Genomic DNA, 25,088 nt, shown 5'->3' with positions numbered 1-25,088 from the left:
TATTTATGCATGCATATCTCTATATAACTATTTATGTCTTGTCCTTTTATCCTATACAGTTTGTCACTGTTCCCTCTGAGTGTAGTTCTTCTAGCTGCTTAGGTGATAGCAACAGTTTTTAAGAGTTGCCAATGACCTCTTTTCTTATAGGGATACATATCATTTTAACTTATTGAGTCTCTTAAAAAAAACCTTTGTTGTTGTTGTTGTTTTTCCCCTCTTTTTTAATTACCTTTTGATGATTCTCTTGAATTCTGTGGTTGGACTTCGAATTTTCTGTTCAGGTCTGGTCTTTTATTTATGAATGCTTGGAATTCCTCTGTTGTGTTAAATGACCATACTTTCCCCTGTAAGAATATAGTCAGTTTTGATGGGTATTTTATTCTTGGCTGTAGGCCTAGTTCCCTTGCTTTCCGGAATATCATATTCCATGCCTTTCGGTCCTTCAGTGTGGATGCAGACAGATCCTGTGTTATCCTCACCATGTTTCCATGGTATCTGAATGGTTTCTTTTTGGCAGCTTGTAATACCTGTTCTTTTATCTGATTGTTTTTGAATTTGGCTATAACATTTCTTGGTGTTGTCAGTTGGGGATTAAAAACAGGGGGTGATCTGTGGATTCTTTCAATCTCCACTTTCCCCTCTTGTTCTAGGATTTCGGGACAGTTTTCCTGGATAATTTCCTCTAGTATTATGTCCAGGCTTTTTCTTTTGTTGTGGTCTTCTGGTAGTCCAATTATTCTTAAATTGTCTCTTCTTGAACGATTTTCTAAATCGTCTGTTTTGTGAATGAGATGCTTCACATTTTCCTCAATTTTTTCATTCTTTTTGTTTTGTCTTATAGAGTCCTGCTGCCTTGTGAGGTCACTTGATTCTAGTTGTTTTACTCGGGTTCTTAAAGATTGGATTTCATCTTTGGCTTTTTGGTCGTCTTTTTCCTTCTGGTCTGAGTTTCTTTGAAGACTGTCTTTCATCCCCTTTATCTCGTCTTTCATCTCCTTTGCTTCATCTTTCATCTCCTTTGCCTCATTTTCCAGCTGGATGATTTTGGCTTTCAGGACACTATTTTCTTGTTTTAGTTCAAGTGCCTCTGTTTCCAGATGACTTATCTTAATTTTTTTCCCTTATGTCATCTATTATATCTTCACTGATGACATAATCATATTGTTGTGTCTAGGGAGGTTACTGAAACTTCGAAGTAATGTCTTCATGGTATACCCTCTCTCTCTTCCTTCCCCCAGTAGAGACTGCTTTAGGATGAAGGTTGAGAGATATGGGATAACCTATTTCAGTTCTCATCTATAACTTGCTATTAAATACTTTGTTATAACAGATTCAAACAATGTGAATCCATGCTTTTCTGGCATTCTAGATGTCTGTGAATGTCCTAGTTATGAAGTTGAAACTTTATGCTACAAGGTTAGGAGTGTTCAAGATGTTGAATTACTGGTTCTTCTTTTGCTGGAATAACTTATTTCCTATGAAACCCCAATACTAGTCTTACATTCACATAAGGTTTTGTGTAGTATGTTACCCTATGGAACTCCAACAAATCGTGGTTTCACTGGTACAGCATGAATGGTACTTGTCATATGTTTTGAAGTTAGAAAATAGAAGTGAAATTGTGTATCTATATCTCCTCCTCCAGGTCTCAATGTTTCTTGATATTCTCCTTCCCATTCAAAATCTGTATCTGCACAAGCCATGTAATTCAATTTATCTATAAAATCATCTTCATTATCAAACCCTAAGTTTACATACATTTCTTCTAATGGTATACAACTTGTTCTGTGCCCAAAGAATAATCCCTCATCAGAGTCTTGGTAAGATTTTGTTTGTGCTGGTCCCAAGTACTCTATCTTCTCACTTGTATCCCACACATCCCCTTCCTTGTCTACTCCATAAAGCTTATAAAACTGATAAGGCATTTGTTCTAAATCATTGTCATTCACTATTATCACATCTTCTGGTATTTCTTCAGATTCAGTGTTTGAAGTCTATCATCTCATTTACTATTTGAGATGTTATTTCCATAATTTCTGTCTCAATTTCCTTAATCTGTCTCAGCCTTTCTCTTGCCTTATTGCAATGGCTATCATTCACAGATTCATTTTCTTGCACAGAATTTTCACCATTTCCCAACTTTTGTCTATTATTTTCAACTGCAGCCTCAATTTTTCTTCTATCTCCAAATGTCACACTATATATTTTATGGGCCTGGCTTTATAACTCTTCTTCTGACCATATCAGAATAGTTAGGCTTAGCTCCAGTTTTTATGGCCAGTTGCATTTCATTCAAGTCTGGAGCTTGCTGTGGGGACTTTAACTTGCAATGTGAACAAGTGGACTTCTTGTACCTAGTTTGTGCATTTTGTTTGTCTTTGTTATTACTCTCATGTTTCTTCTTCAAAATGCAATTTCTTATCAAGTGTCCTTTCCTGTGGCAAAAGAAACATTCCCCAGTTTCTTTCAGTACTGGTCTTCCCTTGTAACTAGGTTTCTGGTAACTAGATTTTATGTAAGTCTTAACTGTGTTTGGATTTTTTATTTCATTAATTTCCTTTTGTTTGAGATCATTTTCAGTCCTCTCTAACTTTTCCTTCAGGTCTTGGACTTGTCTACTGTGTTCTGAATTATTTTCAAACAAGTAACTTGCTGTGTCTCTCAGTTCAATCAGAGAAACTGAGTCATATTTAGGGAAATAGTTTTTTTAAAAAGTTTTCAAATTATGTGTGCATCCCCTTAGAAATTGCCTACTGATGTGGCTTGCAGATTCTTCACTATTGGCTTCTAGACCTAGGATTGAATCTGCCATCTCTGACAGAAGGTCTATGTATGTAGCAGGATGTTCCCCTTTATCCTGCATGACCTTGTCAAACTTAGCCCACACATTTGGTTTAGAACAGCATAGTTTAATGGCCTGTAACAATTCGTCCCTACACCTTCTAAGGTAGGACATGCAGGTGGGATTTGCAAAGTCCATATCCACCTCTTTCTCTACATTTGGCCAGCTAGTCAAATTGCTGGCAAATCTAGTTTTCTCCAAGAATTGCCTCTGTTCATGGGGGCTGAACAGTTCTGACACTAGGAACTTGATATCTTGGAAATTCGGATCAAAGATCCTGAAAGCTCGTTTAAGCTCCTTCTGTGATTTGAAGGGATTCTCTACAAATTTGGGGAAACAGCGCTTTATGGATTCAAGTTCCTGTGAAGTTAATTGTCTATGGGCTTTGGAGTGTATCACACCAGCATTAGTAGTTAGCTTAGTGACCTCCTTCAATGGACAGATCTCAGGTTCACTAGCAGTCTTTGTCATCTTCATTTTTCTGAGGTACATTCTCTGTTTGCCCATTGTCCTTGCCCATAACTAGATCTAGTCCTTTTCCCTTAATCAATTGTTCAAACACAGCCTTAATCATGCCCTCTAGGTTGGTGTCAACAGCCATAATCTTCTCTGCCTTAAGGGGAACCTCAAATCTTAATACTTTCTTCACTTGAATCAGAGTCTGCAACACAGCCATAAAGATCACGTACACTTGTCTTTGTAATGGTAACTGTAAAACAGACATTGTAACATTGCTTATATAATCAATTGTTTCCACTACCATATGAGTAAGGTTGCTCTACAAAATATGGTAAACCCCAAAACAGGCAATGGCTGCCACAATCACAAGTCCACAAATGACTTGTCTGAACATTGTTTCTTCTTTTACTACCCTGCTTGTAAGGATTGTGGGGTTCAGTCAAATTTGAGGTGCCAACTGTAATAAAAAGATAATCTCTGTGGACTATATCTGGTTGCTGTAACTGGATACTCTGGCTGACTGGAGAGAGCTGCTAAGGGGACACTTGAGGGTACCCAGTTACAATGGGGATAGATGAGAGATGCTGCTAGAGTTTTAACTAGGTAGCCTTGGGAGTCCTCATAGTAGTATGCCTGACTTGTCCTACAAATCCTCTCTCTCCCTCTGCCTCTCCCTCTCCCTCTCCCTCTCCCCCCAAGCCTCTTCCACAGTACTTTATTGCTCTGATAATGATCTCCTGTGGAGATTTTTTCTTATGAAAATGGGGAACTCCTGGAAATTAAATTTGCTCTGTTTATTAATAATATTAATATTTAACAGTTCAACAGCTGTGCCTCAACTTTAATCATAAAGATTTTTCAAGAATACCCAGAAGTTAAAGGACTTGCCCAATGTCACACACATGTGTTAAAGGTACTGCTTGAATTACTGCTTGAAAGGTACTGCTGATTCTGTGGGTGAATGGCGATTCATTATGAGCTAGGCTGCCTTAAAAAAAAAAAAAGTAGACACTGTCCTTTGAAAGATGAGGTATGACCTATAATGAATGTAGTGGATTGCTTTTGTTGACATATTTGGTAAAAGAGGAAGAAACATTGTAATTCCAGCTGTTTGAATCAATGAACTGTTTTTTATTTTTAGTTGAGGACACATGAGCTCATTTACTCAGCTTTTAGCATCATGTATTCTTAGTTCTATTTCTCATTTCTGTCTTTTGTTTTTTAATGTTTTCTTATTGGATGATTTAATCTTAGCTTTTCAGGTCATCCAGGCCTTTTTCTTTCTTTTTTTCAAAACCTATAATTATTTTTATTTTTTTCTCATTCCATGTTTTTACCCTCTGAATTCATCTACTTATTTTGAAGCTCATATCCCTTGAATAAGAATATCGCAATGCCACAACTGATAAATTGCACTTCATTTACTCTACCTCATATCATTATTCCATATACACTGAAATTGGGATATCTCCTCCCTTCATGCCTATCAACCACTAAATGGTCAAAAATATCTTAACACTGTTTCTTTTCCTTTAATCTTTAGGGGTAGTCATAAAAGGTTACATATACTTGAAACCTTGACTGTTGTGGGTTTTATTGGTTAACCCTTATTGAAGCATTTCCATCCTGATTTTGTATTATAGCATTATTTTAATTTCATTATATATTTTATTTCACCTGTCCTGAGATCTTTATGTTTCTATTCGTTCTATCTTGATACTGCTTAAAAAAAAATCTATTCTTGGGGCAGCTAGGAAGCTCCGTGGATTGAGAGTCAGACCCAGAGACAGGAGGTCCTGGGTTCAAATATGGCCTCAGACACTTCCTACCTGTGTGACCCAGGGCAAGTCACTTACCTCAATCTGCCTAGCTCTTAACACTCTACTATGTATTGGTTCTATGGCAGAAGGTAAGGGTTTTAAAAAAAAATCTGTTCTTCAACTTCACATCTATTAAGCTTCCTTTTTTGAAGATGGTAGATTTTTTAACACAATATTATCTCATCATCTTTATTATCTAAAGTAACAGCCTGATCTTTGAAAATCGTAGCTGAATTTGCAATCTGAACATAAAGTGTTCCTATTGTTGATAAGCGCTCACACAAGAAATTCTGTGTTGATTTGACAGCAGAAAAGGCAGGAAAATAGATGAATTTCTTTAAAAATATGCTGGGAAGTTATACTCTTTGACATTACATGTTCTGAAATATTTTCTTGAAAGTGACCTTTACAAATTCAGTACCAGCATAATAAATAAAGAGAGTCTATCAAACTCTAATGTTTTAGGTTATGAAAATTATTTTTCTCTTAATCCATGCTAGTAGAATTATCACGTTTAATATAGTTTAGTCATCTTCCTTTTATTATTTTCCATTGACCAAAAAATATTTGTTATACATTTACTATGTGCTAAGTTTTTTGTTTTGTTTTGTTTGTTCTAGACTTGTTGTTTTGACTGTGTGAAGTTTCTTTTCCCCATAGTGATTGATTACCTTTCTGTAATTTTTCATATTCTCTTAGGAATATGACAGAGATTGGCTTCTGGCTACACAACCTATAGAGCTGTGACTGTATTTTGAACCTTAGTCTTCCTAGTAGTTAGGTCCACTGTGCTTCATTGTTGTTCTAAAAGAGAAGGTAGAATATGGACTCATTTATAATACAAATTTGAATATATGTATCTAGTATGAAGAGTTAAATTTTGGGGGTAGGAGTTTGAACAAAAGTCAGGAGAACAGCTTTTTAAACACAAAAGATTTAGTTTATTATTAGGAAAGTACAGATAGGAAATAGAAAGGAGGAAAGTGAGAGTAATTTGATAATAGCTTATAACTATACCTACGCTCCCAATACTAATTAAAATTCTAGAAAACCCTAACTCCATCTGCCTTCCAGGGCAGTTACTTCTGCCAGAGCCAGGCTCAACCCTAAATTTTCTACACTCTCTATCTAAAAATATACCCACTATCTATCTATCTATCTATCTATCTATCTATCTATCTATCTATCTACCCATCCTTCCATCCCTTTATCTATCTATCTATCTATCTATCTATCTATCTATCTATCTATCTATCTATCTATCTATCTATCTATCTATCTATCTATCTACCTAGGATATCAACAATCAATAAGGCTTTTTCTCTGACTCCAACAGACCTAGATCCACATTCTCCTTTCCCCACAGTACCCAGAGACAAAAAAAAAAAAAACCAACCAAAAAAAACCTTTCCAACTGCTTGCAACTAACTAACCACACTTGGCTATACCCTTTTAACGGTCACCAACTGACAACTTGCATAGCTGGGAGTCACCGACTGACAACCCACTCAGCAGGGGGTCTCTGCTAAGAAATCGTATTACTCCTTTGACTTTTAAATAGAAAAAGGGAGAAACATTTTCTTAACATCAGGTACAAAAATGCTTTGAGAAATTTGAGTCTAGAAAGATATCCTACCTAAGAAGAAACCCTGAGAAATTGAACGAAGAAAAAAATCACCTAAGCTGTGGCTTTAGTTGGTTAGGTTTTAGGTGGAAATAAATTTTTGAAAATGTAGCCTACTGGAATGGGGCTGGATTGGCCCTGTTTTTGTTTGATTTGCTTTAAATTTGTCTGTTTCTTCTCCTCTATTCTTGTTTACTTCTTAAAATGTGGAATTTTATTGTTAACACATGTGCCTTCTTTTGGTGATCTCTTGTACCATGTTGCTCCTAGAATAGAATTATCTGTTGTTGAAGCTGCAGAGTAATGTGCTTGGAATCTAGTGCAATGAAATGCTGCTTTCCTTTAAGAGAGTGGAAAGTATTCCCAAAGAAAGAGACATATATTTGTTTGGTTCCCTATTAAAATGAACATAAACTCAGTAAAACTGAAATGAGCAGATTCTGGCATTCTGAATTATTCAAATATATTTAATGAACTCTTCATACACAGGCAAAATTTTAATGCTCATAAAATATTTAACTATTCATAGTAGCTCCACTAAATACTATCAGCCTTTAAAAAAAACCCAACAAACATTAATCCAAATGTTGCCACCTTGTCACTAGTATATAATTTATAAGAAACAAAGTTGTCAGAAATATTTGTTCTCTTCATTATTGACTTGATAAAGATTTTCATTGGCTTCTCACTGGGCCCAATTCTTGCAGGTAAATTTAATAACTGTATTATTACTTGATAGTTGTGGACCAAACATTTTAAAATAAATAGTAGTATTCTTTAATTTATGTTTAGAAAGTTGAATATTTTATGTACTGTTAGACTGATTCCTAAAACCACATAATTTAATTTGGACTCTATTAACAAGTAAAATCTTATTTCTGAGTTTTACCTCAGAATTCAATATCTTTTTTTTCCACATTGCCCAAACCATATATTTAGAGTTTCATTAAACTGATCAGTCTATAATTTACACATAGCAATACTTGAGTTTCTCTGGAGAATGTCTTATTTTTTTAAATTGCATTGAAGGATGAATAAAATAATAACATGTTAAGAATAAAATTCTCAAAAGAATTTATCTTAATTTATAATTATGTATTAAATAATAAAAAACAGACCAGAGAAAGAAAAGGCACTATCCATATGTGGCTGGCTATTCCCTTTGCAGGCCTCCTCTCCCAACCAGCTGTGCTAGATTCTCCTGGGAAGCCATGAACCCAGCTGGGTATGTGTGCTGAGGTTCTCTGAGCCAGTGCTTCCCTACTCTGTCACTCTTAGCCTCCTTCCTTAGAGCCAGCTGTGAGGACACACTGAGCCACTTCCTTCTCCCATGGCTCCAGGTAAAAGAGACCCACTTCTCTTTCCCAGCACAATTTTATTCTTCTTGTGATGCCACTTTTCTGTTTTCTCTAATTTGATGGTCTCTGAATTCAGGCCTGATAAGAGATCCATCAGAGACACAGAGACAAGTCAAGAGCCAAGTGTATTCTTGGTGCCAGGGAGCCAGGAGACCTCTAACTTCTTCCCCAGAGACCCTCTTATCCTAAGTACTTTGTTGACAGATAAAGCATCAGCTTTTGTTCTTATTTTAATCAAAGTGTGGTGTTGAATTACAATCTAATACAATCAGAAAATGGGCTATTTTCAGACAATTAGGAAATTTTCTCTTAAAATTTCAAGAATCTTAGCATACTAAAGAGAAAGAAAAGGGATGCAGCCTAGTTCTAAATTCTCACAACATGTAGAATCCTGAAATGTCAGAAATGCAATAAATATCTAAACATCTAATCCAATTCTAATCCCTTTTCTATATTAGGAAATCAAGACCTAGATTGATGCCCTATTAACTTATTGCATTATTTTGTAGGATGTTTAGGATTATCATATATGTGTGCTTCATTTTGAGTATATCCATCATGTCTCTTCTGAAAAACCATGGTAAAAGGGAGAAGTTATAGGAAATTAGTTATAAATTCTCATAGTCACTTTTGGGAGAGCACCAGAGCAGATACTAGAAGAGAAACTCTGAAATTATTAGATGAAATAAATTTTATTTTTATTAAAAAATTTTCAGTTATATGTAAAAATATTTTTTTCCATATTGGTCATTATTGTAAGAGCAGAATCATACATAACTGAAACCCCAAAATAAAACCAAACATACACTGTATTGTGGGGGCTTGCTGTGGTCTCCTGTTTTTGGGACAGGTATTCGTTACAAGAATACAAGACTCCAAACTTGTTTTAAAAATAGAGAAATTTATTTAGTTGGTAGTAGTGTTAAAAAGCCGGGTGATAGGTGCAAGAGTTCAAAATCCATCCGGATTTTGGATTTTTCATACCCTATTTACAACAGACATATGAATCTTAAAAATTCTCAGACCCTACTTCATAAGATTTGGTTAAGACCATTCTCCATTTTAAACAATGAAGGGATTTAGGATTGTGAGAACTCTACTCCACCCATACTTAAGCATACTTTAGGGGAAGATAAAGTTGTAAACTCTACTGAACAATGAGAAAGTACTTAACTCATACTTATAGTGAAGCAAAAGCCTTAAGCTAAGTCTATTTTTAGGAAGGTGCTAAGTACCTATGAAGGTCAGGCAACTTGCAAACTTCTAAGGGGCAAAGAGGTGTGAACTTATTCAAAAGTTTAGTCTACTCAGGTGTGAATTACTCAAAAGTTTAGTCTACTCAGGTGTGAATTAAGAATGGTCTGACTTTTGTTTGGCAGAACTTAGGGGAGGTGACATAGGAGAAAATTCTCTTTAAAAGGAGGTCAATAAAGGCCTCTGGGAATTCAGTTTGCCAAAGCTGAATTGGCTGGGTCTCTCTGAACACTAGCATCTTGCTTGGGACAAATCTTGTGGTGAGTGGATTAAAGACTGATCTCTCTCAAGGCTTTGACCTAGGCTGGCCTACCCCTTTTCTCATTATTTCCTCTTACCCTCTCTCTCCCTTTCATTAATTCCTTATTTGTATTAATTAAAATCTCCATATAAACCCAGCTGACTTGGGTATATTTCATATTTGGGAATTTTTCCCTGGTGACCACTTTATATTTGATTTAACTCAATACAATGTCTTGAAACCATATTTCCTCGGTCACAGTTTATGCCAACCACTCTTTTAAATGTTACAGGTACCATGTGAATAAAGAAGGGACTGTTTTTCTATGAATTTAGGCACAACTGGGAGATGTTTGTCACCTGAATGGAGCTGGAATGATGTTTTGTGTCCTGAAGGCACAGGGGGTGTCTGGACATAGCTTAGGGGACAAATGGATGTTCTTGATTACAACCGGATGGTATCAGAGCATAAACAGATGATTTATGTGTGTCTATCTCAAAATCTAGGGGAGCATCCATGGGGAATATTTCTCTCAAAGGTCTTTTATTATTGTGAGTCTCTGATATCCGGAGGCACCTTTTCTTCAGCATTACAAGAATGTAAGGAAGGGAAGGAATTTTCCTGCTTTCTCTTTTGAACTTCACTTCTAGGATTTGAGCTGTCCAAGGGAAGCCCAAGGTCCCATGCCAATATTGAAGACAACAGTTCTTTCTCTATAGGTAGATAACATTTCCTCTCACAATTCTTTTAGGATTGTCCCAGATCATTGTACTGCTGAAAAAAGCCAATTTTTCATAAATAATCATCATCCAATATTGCTGTTATCATGTATAATGGTCTCTTGGTTCTGCTTATTTTGCTCTACAACAGTTCCTGCAGATCTTTCCAGCTTTTTCTGAAATCTTCTTGCTTATTATTTCTTATAGTACAATGGTATTCCATTACCAACATGTACCACAATTTATTCTTTCATCTCCTCAATTTCCAATTCTTTGCCAGTAAAATAAGAGTAGCTATTAGTATTTTTGAGTAGGTCCTTTCTTCTTTATTATCTCTTTGGGACACAGACATAGTGGTAGCATTACCAGATCAAAGATTATTCATAGTTTTATATCTCTTTGGGCATAATTCCAGATTGCCCTCCAGAATGGTTGGATCATTTGAAAACTCCACCTATGATGCATGAGTGTCCCAATTTTGCCTTATCCCCTCCAACATTTACCACTTTCCTTTACTGCCATATTGGCAAATCCAAGAGGTATGAGGTGGTACCTTAGAGTTGTTTTAATTTGTATTTCTCTTATCAAGAGTGACTTAAAACATTTTTTCATATTATTATTGATAGCTTTGATTTCCTCATCTGAAAGTATATATTCCTCATATACTTTGTCAATTGGGGAAGGGTTTGTATTCTTAGAAATTTGATTTAGTTCTTTAGAAATTTGAGAAATTAGACCTTTAACAGAGATATATGTTTTAATTCTAATCTTGGTGAGTTTAGTTTTGTTCATACAAAAGATTTTCAATATAATCATATCATTCATTTTACATCTTATAATACTCTATCTCTTGTTTGGCCAAAAATAGAAACAAATTGACAATTGTTTTTTGACATTTTAGAATTCAAGTTTTCTCTCCCTTGCCTTCCTGTCCTTCCCAAGGCAGTGAATAGCTTGATACAGGTTATACTCTCACTTTTATGTAATATAATCAATACTGGGTATTGGTTCCAAGGCAGAAGAGGGGTAAGGGTTAGGCATTGGGGGTTAAGTGACTTGCCCCAGGGTCACCAGGAAGTGACTGAGGTCAAATTTGAACCCAAGACCTCATATCTCTAGATCTGGCTTTCAATCCATTGAGCCACCCATCTGCCCCATGTAATACAGATTTTCATATTGTTCATGTCATGGTAAAAGATACTATAAAGGTTGAATATTATGGTTGAGATTGAAAAAATCTAAATTTAAATGTTCGCCAAGGGAAATTCCAAATAATAAAATACCCAAGTCAGCTGAAGTGACATGAATATATAGACTTTTTTTTTTTTTACATCACTTCCTGCATCTCATGTGTATCAATGGTAGCTTAAGCTTGACTTAGGACAGCCCAGGGGTCTGTCAGTTGTTTCTTATTTGCCTCCTGTTAACACATGTCATAGGCCTTCTCAACACTTAATCCTTAAGTAGGGGTGTGTACATTCCTGATTGCAGGGTGGAGTAAATCTAAAATTCACAATATGTGTGAATATTTACATCTAATTGAACACAATTTGTAATTTCTTTCATAAATTTACTTTTCTTCCAAATGAATGATAAATTTACTAGTCTTCAAATTTTTTTTCTTCAAATTTTTCTTTCAAATTAAATATAATTAACTTACTTATTCAGGTTGAATTTATTATGACTTTGAATGTGAAGAATGGACCTTACACTTTTTATTTTTCCATATTGGTATTCAAACTTCCCAAAAGCATTTAAAAACATGAACTCTTTCCCAGTCCTTTGATACTGTTAAAATTAAATTGTGATTGGGACTGACATATATTATTAGGTGGTCTCCATGGATTTAATTTCTAAATCCCAAAATGAATTACTAAAGTAAATGGAATTTATAGTAGTTTATTTATAATATAAGGAAAATTTTAAGAAATGAGAGAGAGAGAGAGAGAGAGAGAGAGAGAGAGAGAGAGAGAGAGAGAGAGAGAGAGAGAGAGAGAGAGAGAGAGAGAAAGAGAAAGAGAGAGAGAGAGAAACTCTGGTTTCTTCTGATATCAGGTAGACTTTCTAAGCCCAGCCAGGGGAAGAGTCTCAAGAAGATGGTCCTTACTTGGAAGCTTCATGCCTCCAGAAAGGCAGGTTCACTAAGTCAGCTTTTCACTCACCAATGGTAACAGTCTGAAAGAAGTCTGGATGTCTGCCTTCTGGTCCCTCCTCTGAGTCAGTGCCTGAATATCTGTCTTCCCTTCAGCTCTGAGTGACTGATCCTTCACTCCAAGCCTGGTGATGACTGTGCTCTTCAGTCTTTTAAAAATATATTTAAAGACCTTTTTCTCTTGTGTCACCTCCTTTAAATTTCCATTTCTATGTATTAATGCAGATACTTTTCTCCAGGCTGTCCATTCTTTAGTTCTTACCTTCTTTGGTTAGATTTTATCTTTTTGGGTTACTTAAATCCTCTTTTGTTAAGTTTACCTTTTGTAGTTACTTAAAACACCTTTTTGTGCTTAATTCTCCTTTTGTAGTTACTTAACACCTTTTTTATAGTTAAAATCTAAAAATAAATTATAGCTTCACAATAAAGGAAGAGCTAAGTGTCTTCATTGTTATAATTAGGAGATAGCTAAATCCAATCTTCATAATACTAACAGATTTATGAAATGTTAATGTTGTTTGTTCCATTTTTGAAATGTATACTATATTCCATTTATCTATTCTTTTTCTAATTTGTCCAGGTCCAGCTAATTTTGTTCACTGATGCATTTATATTGTTTTCAATTCTTCATTGACAAGTGAATGTCAATTAATAATCCTTTTCTAACAGATCACTTTCATTTTCTTCATCTCATTTTTTTACATACGTTAGTGTCATTTTCTCAGTTCTATAAAATAACTCATTAGAAGATTGATTTTTGTTACATTAAATGAATATATTAATTTTTTGCTATTTTTATCCATTCTAAATATAATACTTGTGTCCTTTATCAGAACCTATTTCCATGTTGTTGGTGTTTGCACTAGGATGTTCATTTAGAGTCTCCATCCCCAACCATATCCCTTCGACCCATGTATTCCAGCAGTTGTTTTTCTTCGGTGTTTTTACTCCCACAGTGTTTCCTCTGAATGTGGATAGTGGTTTTTCTCATAGATTCCTCCAAGTTGTTCATGATCACTTCATTGCCACTAATGGAGAAATCCATTACATTCAATTATACCACAGTGTATCAGACTCTGCGTACAATGTTCTCCTGGTTCTGCTCCCTTCACTCTGTATCACGTCCTGGAGGTTGTTCCAGTCTCCATGGAATTCCTCCACTTTATTATTCCTTTGAGCACAATTATATTCCATCACCAACATATACCACAATTTATTCAGCTTTTCTCCAATTGAAGGGCATCCCCTCATTTTCCAATTTTTGGCCACCACAAAGAGCTCAGCTATGAATATTCTTGTACATGTCTTTTTTATTATTATCTCTTTGGGGTACAAACCCAGCAGTGCTATGGCTGGATCAAAGGGCAGACAGTCTTTTATCGCCCTTCACGTAACCAAGTAGTTGTTTTTCTTTGGTTTTTCTTCTCCCATATGTGGATAGTGTTCTTTCTCATAGATTCCTCTAGGATGTTAAGGATCACTGCGTTGCCACTAATGGAAGTCCATTACATTCGATTGTACCACAGTGTATGAGTTTCTGTGTACAATGTTTTCCTGGTTCTGCTCCTCTCGCTCTGCATCACTTCCTGGAGGTTGTTCCAGTCTCCATGGAATTCCTCCACTTTATTATTCCTTTGAGCACAATAGTATTCCATCACCAACATATACCACACTTTGTTCAGCCTTTTTCCAGTCGAAGGGCATCCCCTCATTTTCCAATTTTTTTTTGCCACCACAAAGATCATAGCTATGAATATTCTTGTACAAGTCTTTTCCTTTACTATCTCCTTGGGGTATAAACCCAGCAGTGCTATGGCTGGATCAAGGGGCAGACAGTCTTTTAGCGCCCTTTGGGCATAGTTCCAAATTGTCCTCCAGAATGGTTGGATCAATGCACAACTCCACCAGCAATGCATTAATGTCCCTACTTTGCCACATCCCCTCCAGCATTCATTACTTTCCTCTCCTGTCATGTTAGCCAATCTGCTAGGTGTGAGGTGATACCTCAGAATTGTTTTGATTTTCATCTCTCTGATTATAAGAGATTTAGAGCACTTTTTCATGTTTATTAATAGTTTTGATTTCTTTAATTGAAAATTGTCTATTCATGTCCCTTGCCCATTTATCAATTGGAGAATGGCTTGATTGTTTGTATAATTGGTTTAGTTATTTATAAATTTGAGTAATTAGACCTTTGTCAGAGATTTTTGTATTGATTGTTTCCCAATTTGTTGTTTCCTTTCTAATTTTGGATCCATTAGTTTTGTTTGTAGAAACCCTTTTTAATTTGATGTAATGAAAATTATTGATTTTACATTTTGTGATTTTTTTCTAGCTCTTGCTTGGTTTTAAAATCTTTTCCTTTCCCAAAGATCTGGCAAGCATACTATTCTGTGTTCACCTAATTTGCTTAAAAATAATATAAAACTTATTTCCCTATAGCTATATTTCAAGAAAAAAAAAGAAAAAGTAGAAAATTATACTACAATTTGTACTCAAGTTCATTGGTTCTTTCCTTGGAGGTGGATAGCATTCTTTAATTATGATTTTGTTGATCAGAGTAGCCAAGTCTTTCAAAGTTGTCTATTATTGAAACACTGTTATTTTTATGATGATCTCCCAATTTTTCATACTTCACTTTGAATTAGTTCCTACTGTATACATCTTGCTATGTTTTTCTGAAACCACGCCCTTCTTTATTTTCTGTTGCACAATAGAACTCCATCACAATCATATGCTCCAACTTATTCAGTAATTCCACAATTGATTAATATCTCAATTTCCATTTCTTTGCCACCACAAAAAGCTGCTATAAATATTTTGTACCTATAACTCCTTTTTGTACATGTAACTCTTTTGTCTATTTTCTTTGATTTCTTTGGAATACAGACCTTGTAGTAGTATTGCTTAGTAAAAGGAAACACATCATCTTATGGTCCTTTTCCTCAGGATGGTTGGATCAATTTATTGTCCATCAGCAGTTTATTAGTATACCTATTTTCCATTTTCCTTTCTAGCTTTTGTCATTTTTGACAGATGTGAAATGATCCCTTAAAAATGTTTCACTTTGCCTTTCTCAAAGAAGAGTGGTTTCAGAGCATTTTTTCGTAATTATAGATAGCTTTTATTTCTTCTTCTCAAAACTGTTAATATTATTGGACCACTTACAAATTGTAGAATGGACCTAATTTTTTACAATTTGACTATATATTTGAGAAGCCAGGTCTTTATCAGAGAAACATGCTGTAAAATTTTTAATGTTACTTCTTTGTGATACTTTTTAATAAAATGTAGTTTCCTTGGTTCTTATCCCTTTTTATTAGGGGCATTTATACTTTTACTTTATCTGAGATTATGATTTCTACCCCTCCCACTTTTTCAAATTAGTAAATTCTATTTTTAGGTGATTGTTTTATTCAGTGAATTTTGTGCTTCTTTTATTATTAGGCTTATGATGTTTTTAAGGTTTTATTCTCTTCAGTATTTTTTTTCCTGCCTCTTTATCTAACCTACTAGTTCTCTTTTTCATAATTTTCTTACATCACTCTCATTTCTTTTCCTCATTTCATTTTCCCTCTGCTATTCTTGTCTCATTCTTTAGCTCTCCCAGGAATTCTTGTTCTGCTTTGATGTAATTAGCATTTTCTTTGAGGTTTTGTACATATTTTCACATTGTTGTCTTCTGAGTTTATGACTTCCCTTTCATTATGTTATCTTTTTTAATGGTATCTCTACTTCTACCTCCCATTTATTGAAAATAAAAAAAAAATTTTTTTTCCTGAGATTCTAGACTTCTTATTCTTCAGAATATTTAATTTTTTTTTCTTTGTTCAATAAAGTAATGATCCTGGTATTTTTGGATGCGGAGATGTATTCTAATCAAAGGTTAGCCAATCATTCAACAATCATTTATTAAGCACTTTTGGACCAAGCACTATTCTATTCACTGGAAGTACAAAGAGACAAAGGAGACTGTCACTTTCCTCAAGCAGCTCATTGTCTATTAATGGTGACAACATGGCCAGGTGTGGGTGTATTGGGTGAGTGTTTCTGTGTGTGTATTTGAGTATATGTATGAAATAGAAGGAAATTTGGAAGAGAGATGGAAGTTACTGGGTATCAGGAAAGGCTTAATATAGAAAATGCCATTTGAAATGAGCTTCCAGAAAAAAAATTATAAAGAGGTAGAGAGAAAATTTATTCCAGGTTTTGAAATAGCCAATAAAGAGACTACAAAGCCTAAAACCAGGAATAATGTTATCTATATTTTTCCCTCTGCCATTAAAAATTTTTTTTCATAGCACCTTTAAATTCAAATTGAATTAAAAATTAGTTTACATTGTAATATTAAAATTTTCTTCAGGAAATAAAATTTAATATTTTAATTTGTTGGTATATTTCATTTCAACCCATCTTTCTATGTTCTTTAAAACATATTACTAATATTCTGACTAGAAAATTCCAATGCAATTTTCTCTTTCTTTTTTTAAAATTAATTTATTTAGTCAATTTAGAACATTATTCCTCGTTTACAAGAATCATATTCTATTCCTCCCTCCCCTCCACCCACTCTTCCCATAGCTGACTCACAGTTTCACTGGTTACTCCATGTGTCCTTGATCAAAACCTATTTCTATTTTGTTGGTGTTGCATTAGGATGTTCATTTAGAGTCTATATCCCTAACCATATCCCCTTGACCCATGTAATCATGTAGTTGTTTTTCTTCTGTGTTTCTGCTTCACAGTTTTTCCTCTGAATGTAGATAGTGTTTTTTCTCCTAGATCCCTCCAAGTTGTTCAGGATCACTGCACTGCCACTAATGAAGAAGTTCATTACATTTGATTGTACCACAGTGTATTGGTCTCTACAACATTTTTCTCTTTCTATTTAGCTAAAGGACACAAAGTCAGCAGATCAGAAAACAACACTCCTCCATTTTCTGGCTGAAGTATGTGAGGAGAAGTATCCAGATATCCTGAATTTTGTTGATGATTTGGAACATTTAGACAAAGCTAGCAAAGGTATGTATTTCTTCATTAAAATTTTGAGTGTTCTATTGTGTCAATGATCATCAAGAATTGTTAAATAGCAATGAAAGGTAGTGGGTGATAGATGTTTTACAAGAATTCATGAAGAAAATCTTTATATTTTATATTTATAAACATCTTAGTTTTAGATGTTTTGAATTATATTTGATTTTAATTTTGAGAATGGGAGCATTATTATTTTTATATCCCCAATTTCTGGAATACAATAATTACTAAAGACCAGTACATTTAAATGTTTATTGTCCCAGGAAACCTTACTTGCCACTGATAAGAGATAAGTCCTTTCCATTGTTCAGCAAAGGGTTTCTGTCCTAAAGTAATCTTAAGAAGGGAAGAGAAGGAACCTCCCATGCCAATGGGGTTCCCATTCCAATAGACTATCAGTAAGAAATTTTCCAAGTATGAAATATCCCAATGGTGAAATTTCCAACATTTATAAGTCTAAGGAAATTTGAGGTTTACATAGAGTAATTTAAAGTAGTTTTTCTATTGTGTCTTTCATGATCCTATTTGGAGTTTTCTAGACAAAGATACTAGAATGGTTAGCCATTTCTTTTTCCAGCTCATTCTGCAGATGAGGAAGCCAAGACAAGTTCGGTTTTTCAGACTATAGTCCTGGTGCTCTCTTCACTTTGCTACCTAGCTATCTTTCAAAGTCCTTTATAACCTGCTCCCTTCTTACCTTTATAGTCTTTTTCTGCCTCACTCCTCTCCATATACTTTGTTATCCTTGCTGATCACACTGCATAGCAATCTCCTTGCTATTCCTGACAGGACATTTCTTCTCCAGATTCCATGCAATTTTCACTGGCTTTCCCTACTTATCTCTGCCTCCTTGCTACCTTGGCTTTCTTCAAGCCTCAGATAAATTAAATCTTCTACTAAAAGCCTTTTACACTCCACTTTAATCTTAGTTTCCTCGCTCTGAGTCTACTCCAAATTTGTCTGAACACACATCTAGGTAGGAGAAATCACCTATGTTTGCATTAGAGACCTTAAGTTTTGTTGATTAATTTGTTACCCAGTAGTGGAAATTGTTCATAGAGTTCTTTTTTTTAATTGTTGTAATCTTATGTTGAAGCTGGTGCAGATACTACTGAAATGCACAGGTGATTTTCAAATAAGTAAGGAAAACAAAGGGGCGGCTTTCTTTGTTTTAAAAAACCATAGTAAATGAAGTAAAACTTGGTCGAATACCTGAGTAAAAGGAGAATAATAGTACCTGTCCTAAGGAATAACACTGATTATGTAGGAATTGAGTTTATTGTTTGACACAGAGCAGTATACAGTCAACCAAAATTTGTAAATATTTTCTGAAAGGAACCCATAAAACTATCTAAGTTTTCTTTTCCTTTTTAAAAAATGCTTATATTCTTATCAAAGTGAATATTCTCTGAAATGATAGAGATTCAACATACCTTTACATGATTTTCCAATACAACTCCTTTTTATGTGTTGAAAATCTCCCCATGACAGGCGAAATTCTTTCTTCTCTGACTCTTGATATTAGCTGGATAAAAGCAGAGCATACACACCACTACCATAATTTTTTCACCATTTCATGCTTGTTACATTAACAATCCTTCCTGCTTTTCTGATCATGCACCTTTTTTTTTTATTTTTTTATGACAACATCCTTCTCCATATAACTTAACCATGTCAGCCCTTTGCAGCATACTCTTCTTCCAGGAACCTCTTCATTAAGCTATTTTAATTTTTCAGAGTTGGCATCAGTTAATAATGTATTCTACTTTTTTTTTTGGTTATTTTCACTATAAACATTGGGTATTTTTATAGATTTTCTGCTTCAGTCTGTTTTGGCAGGTAACTCCTAAGACTATCCATATATGTATGAGTTAACAGATACTCTTTCTGCATTTTTCAGTTACCTATTTACCACGTATTTGAAGCATAATTATGCTAACTCAGAGACCATCCTCCCTCCCGCTTAGAGCAGATTTTTGATATAGGCTTTTGCATTATAGAATTTCCCAAGTAATAAGTAATTTGAGATTTTGAAGAAGCAGGTGAAATATTTTTGATTCTAAGATGGAATATTTGCTTATGAGTAGTTTGCTTTTACATCATATATTACTATTTCAGTTTCCACATTGAAATCTCTTCAATGACCTATAATGAATTAGAAAGTCCCTCTGTCTTTGAAAATAACATCCTGGTTAGTAGATAACTCCTAGATTAGCAGAGTGAATTTTCATTTCAACTAATGACAATTTCACAAGATCAACTTCATTAGGAATGCTTCTTTTCTACAATGTAATGGCAGGTACCTTTCAATTAGTATTTCATTGAAGATGTTTTGGATCATTATTATATCTCCATATGTCATCATAGTGTTTCTTTTTTTAAATGGGCTTATAGAGGTATAGGAATTATCTCTTCCCTCTCTCTTGGTTGAGTAAAAAGTTAAATCAATTCTTATCTTCTTCAGACTTTCCTATTTACAAAAGCACAGTAGTAAAAACCAAACACTTTAATCCACTGTGAAGTTGCAATTTCTCATTAATGGACAGAAAATAGAAACAAAATTACTGTTATTTGTTAAATTAAAGTTCTGTAGCAATTGTATTCTATTGTGTGTTAGTTCATCCTAGTAATAAACTTATTAGGTATAAACAGCATTCCTTTGGATTTAGATCATGACTGTCATTTTTTTCAGCCTGAAGCTCTTAATTGGTATTGATTAGTGGACACTTTCTGTTTTCTTCTATTTTCATGAAAGGTTCAATGTAAAACCGACATTTAGGCCACTGCAATGGCCGCTTAGCAATTTCCGAAAGGCTCTTATTTTTTTCTTTTACCTTTCCTTTTCTTAGACCTTTTTTGATGGTCAAAAATCCTCCCATAGTCTTCTTTTTTTTTTTTTAATAAAAGTATAACTTCTGTTCCTCTGTCAAAGTACTCTGTTCTCTGTTATCTGACTCTTTTTCATTTCATGTGCAGTACTTAATGGATCTGAAAAATCATTCACCCAAATAAAGGTTCCTCCTTTTAGCTCTGTCAGGTATTAGCCAGAAGCAAGTCACAGTGCAGTAATAAAGAGAAAAAGGAGTAGACAAAACTTTATTAAACTAATTTAAAAAACTTTATTAACCCTTTTAGAAGATTGTTTTATATTTCTTCATATTTCCTCTTCTTAGTTGATCTCTTTCATTTAAAAATTGAAATCAAGTGGTCCCCAATTACTTTGTTTCTTTTAGAGGCTGGCAGTTGTAGCAGTGATTGTGGGTATTATAACATTGTTTAATACCTTCAATCTATTGGTTAAGTGTACTTAAATTAAAAAAAATCCACTCTCCCCTAAAGTCCTCCCCTCCCCATTGTAAATAATGCTTGGTATTTGCTGCATTCTTATATTTTAAAACAATCTGTAAACATGCAGGCACTACCATGTGGTAACTACTAGTGTTTTGTTTGTTTTTTTAATCCTTACCTTCTGTCTTTGAATCATTTCTCTAAGTATTGATTCCAAGGCATCAAGGCATAAAAGTGGTAAGGGCTAGGCAGTTGGGATAAGTGACTTGTCAGGAGTCACATAGGTAGAAAGAGATCAGATATGAACTTGATATTTCTTTCTTAGAGGCCTGGCTCTCATCTAGCATTTCTCTACTAATATTCTAAAGAGCATTTTGACAATTGTTCTAGTTCATACTTCTGTACCCTGCTTGCCAATATAATTATCTTATGGAATCTTGTTTGCTTCATTTTCACACCAAATTTTTAACCATTAAATTCGACCTCATACTAACTACTGTTCTTATTGTTTAGCTTTTGAGCTTTTTAAAATATCCCTTAATATATATGCTTCATCAAACTTTTTCATACACACATATATGAACTTATATTCATTCAGATTCATTTTGCTGTTTTTTATATCCCATTTTCTTTTAGTAACTAGTTCCTTTTATCGCACCAAAATACTTAAGTATGAAATATCATGTCTTGATTTTTAGCTCCCCACCATCACAAAATCTGAGAGAAATACCTTCATGAATCCCAAATGTTTGTCTTTTATTCATCTATTGAGTACTTTTAGAACATACAGTTTCCAGGTGGCTGCCACCTGGAAATTGCATGAAGTTTGAAATTTTCAAATGAATCTATGCTATAATGAGCAGCAATATTTTTCAAAGGATCAGTTAACCTCCTCATGCTATCACCATCAAAAAACACTAATTAAAATTTTATTGGCAAGTTAGATCTATTTTGAGTATTGAATATTAGTATTTCTTCCATGGCGACTTGTTTTATAATTACAGAGACAAAATGTGAAAATACTAATTTCAAAATAACATTAACGTTTATTGAGTTGTGATGGATAGAATAAATATAATATATTTATACCTAGTGCCTTGGTTATTTTGATTGGGAGAAATAGAATTCAGCTAATTTTATTATAATTTTATCCTGTATAGTTTTATTCATTTTCTGTTTATATTTGAAAAATATTTTATGTTTTCTTGTAGTTCAATTCAGTAAACATTTATTAAAAGCATACTTGGTGTTAGGAATTGTGCTAGAGTTTGGGAATACAAAGACAGTAATTAACAATCCTTGTCCCAAATGAACTTCTATTCCCCACTGGAATCATCTAACCCTTCTGCTTTTCTCTTTTGCATAAAAACTTGAGTTTTAGTGAAACTTTTACCTTCTTTGCTATGACTGTTTTGTCATTCACTATGTTAATGGTTCTTAATTTTTCTCTCACATTTGAATTTTTGTATGTTCAGCTTCATGCCCAGATAAAGAAAGCTACAATTTTTCTGTAGACTATTTATAGTTACTCTCTTGCCTCCAATTTATTTACTTTTCTTGCTTCAATAAGAAGGTTTTCAGTGGACGTTGGATTGTTTATTTTTTTCCTTTGTGTGTGTGTGTGTGTTTTTTTTACTCTTTGTTCATTTTTTCCATCTCCTTGTGTCATAATAGGACACTATTTTTGGATTTGTTTGGGGCATTCATATTAATAAGCGAACTAGATGACCACTTGATGTTTATGTTATAGAGGTGCCTTTTGGGCATAGGTTGTCAATACTTTGCCAATCAGTCTAATTTTAATATTTTCAAATTCTGTGATAACATTAAAGCATAAAATAAACATTTTTAAATGTCTATTAAGTTTTTGAATAAAAGCAATACAAAATTCTCAAAGAACGACTAAATGGAAAATAATACTTCATAGATAAATAGACAATTCAGTAGATTAAAGAATTAGACTTAGATTTGTGAAAGGGGATTTTTTTATCACTTTGTCTATTTTAAGTTAATCAATCAGGAACTTGAAGTATGCCTACTTAACACTTAGTAAGTCACTAAAGCAAGAGAGTTCACACTTAACTTAGTCATTAACAGTTAGTCCTAAAAGACCAGAACACCCCCCCTCCCCCCCCCCCCCCCCCACACACACACAGTGCTAGGCAAATTGAGAGACAGTCCTCCCTCACCAAGAGCCACCAAGGTAGAAGAATGAATCAGAGCCCTTGGCTGGTTTTTCTAAACAGTTTTCTCCACTTCCTATGTCTCTGGTTTTTCCTTCCTTTCACTGTGGGCTGATATATCATATCTCAGGAACCAATCACAGTCTCAATTTGCCTAGAACTGTGGGGATGGGGTGTGCAGAGTGCTTATGGTCTTTTAGGACTAAGTGTTAGTGACTAAGTAACTGTGAACTCTCTTGGTTAGTGATGTACTAAGTGTTAAGTAGGGATTCTTACAATTCCTGATTGATTAACTTAAAATAGACAAAGGGAATAAAAAACTCTTTCACAGATTCAAGAAGAAATGATTTTGGGGTGTAACTAGGTGGCTCAGTGTGTGGAGAGCTAGGCATAGAATCAGAGATTCTGAATTCAAATCTCGCCTCAGACATTGCCTAGTCCTGTGATCCTTGGCAAGATCCTTACCCACCATTATTTAGCCCTTACTGCTCTTCTGTGTTAGAACTGATGTTTAGCATTGCTTCTAAGATGGAAGGTAATGGTTTAAAGAAGAAGAAAAGAGGAAAAGGAGGAAGAGGAGGAGGAGAAGGAGAGTAACAGTAGTGCTAATTAGCAGTAGTTTGGAAATGTTCCTAGTGATTTCAGAATGTGAGCTTTTATTCTTCCCCTTCCTATGTACTAATTATTATATATATTTTAAGTGTGCTTAGAGAGTATTTCTTTCCCTTTTACTTTAAAACTGAGAGGCATTTCTAGCTATCTGTCTATATCTATATCTATATCTATATATCTATATCTATATCTATAAAACAGTTGAAAAATAATTTTAAAATTAATACTACAAATTACTAGTTTAACAATATGTAATTTCCTTTCAACTTAGAGAAGAGAATAAAAGTAGAAATAATATTGTTAGCATAGGAAAAAGTTCTCCTTCACCGGCCTAATTAGATTCTCTTCCTTATGTCTCTCTATATACTACAATATATTCTACACTTAGTTGTGAAATCAATTTCTATATAGCATAAGTCTAACCCATTCTATGTCCTTTTTAACAATGTTCAGTGACTCTCACATTCATGATCAAATATAAGTTCTTTTCTTTGCTGTTTTAAATGTTTCATAACCATAACCCTTCCTACCTCTCTAATACTTTCTTCCTCTATCCACACTTTAGAATCTAATTACCTGTGGCTTTTCCCATAAAACACTCCATCTCTAATTCTATGCATTTTTTACTGTCACCCATACCTAGAGTGCTTTTCCTTATCCTAGTTTCCTCCAAAATTCTGCTCACATCCCTCCTTTTTCAAGTGGTCTTTCCCCGTCCCCCTAATTACCAGTGCCTTCCTCTCTATAATTACCATTCATGTACTATATATATTTTATATCTACCTTCCTGAATGTGAGCTTCTTACAGGGAAGTATAGTTTTTGTCTTTGTTTATATACCAGAAATTATAATAGTATAGGGAGCATAGTCAGGACTGAATAAATGTTTATCTCATTGTCCTTTGCAACTTTTAGATTTCTGTGTTTTATAGACAAATATCAGATATTACCAAGTACCATAGTGGTCAGATTCTTAAATAACTTCTAATTTCTAGTTAAGAACATATGGAATTAAATGAGTATTGTTCCTACATGTTTTTTTCTTCAGAGGCTGTATAGGTTACATAAAAATACTTCTATTAATACTTCTGTTAATCCTGTTAAATTTTTTTTCATCATAGGATGCTACAAAAAATTATATCTTCCTTTAGTTTTAGTTATTACAATATCTGTACTGTTTCCTTGATGTTTAAGTAGTCCTATGGAAATTAATTTAACTGACTCTTGATACTTTAAGAATAAATGTAGAATTTCTTTGTAAGCACTTGGAATAATGAACAGCATGTTGAAGTGGATATTTACAAAAAGATTAGTGTTTAATTATACACAATTTAATTCAAGTATATATCAGCTTTGATGGCCTTTTAAAAAAATCACTGAACATACTGAGCCCTAAGGGTATGGATGAAAAAGATATGAAGTTTATTCTTAATGGTTACCTTAACTTTATTGCTTTCTTTAATGTTAAGTTTCCAAAATACCTTACATTTAAAATCTTCA

General features: G+C 34.1%; 1 protein-coding gene across 4 annotated transcripts in view; it reads left to right on the top strand.

The window, feature by feature from the left end:
* DIAPH3 (diaphanous related formin 3) overlaps positions 1–25,088 on the top strand; it is a 445,793-nt gene that overhangs the window by 250,006 nt on the left and 170,699 nt on the right. For all 4 annotated transcript variants that reach the window (XR_008913852.1, XM_056806852.1, XM_056806851.1 and 1 more), the window contains one exon: positions 17,365–17,494. Coding sequence is in view for 3 of the 4 variants with exons in the window: in XM_056806852.1 (XP_056662830.1) it covers positions 17,365–17,494 (130 nt within the window). In the remaining variant the exon portion in view is untranslated. The remainder of the gene's footprint in view (positions 1–17,364; positions 17,495–25,088) is intronic.

Source organism: Monodelphis domestica, chromosome 8, assembly GCF_027887165.1.
Source record: "Monodelphis domestica isolate mMonDom1 chromosome 8, mMonDom1.pri, whole genome shotgun sequence".
Classification (NCBI taxonomy): Eukaryota; Metazoa; Chordata; class Mammalia; order Didelphimorphia; family Didelphidae; genus Monodelphis; species Monodelphis domestica.
The sequence above is the reverse complement of the archived record's forward strand: the minus strand, read 5'-3'. Positions and strand labels throughout refer to the sequence as shown.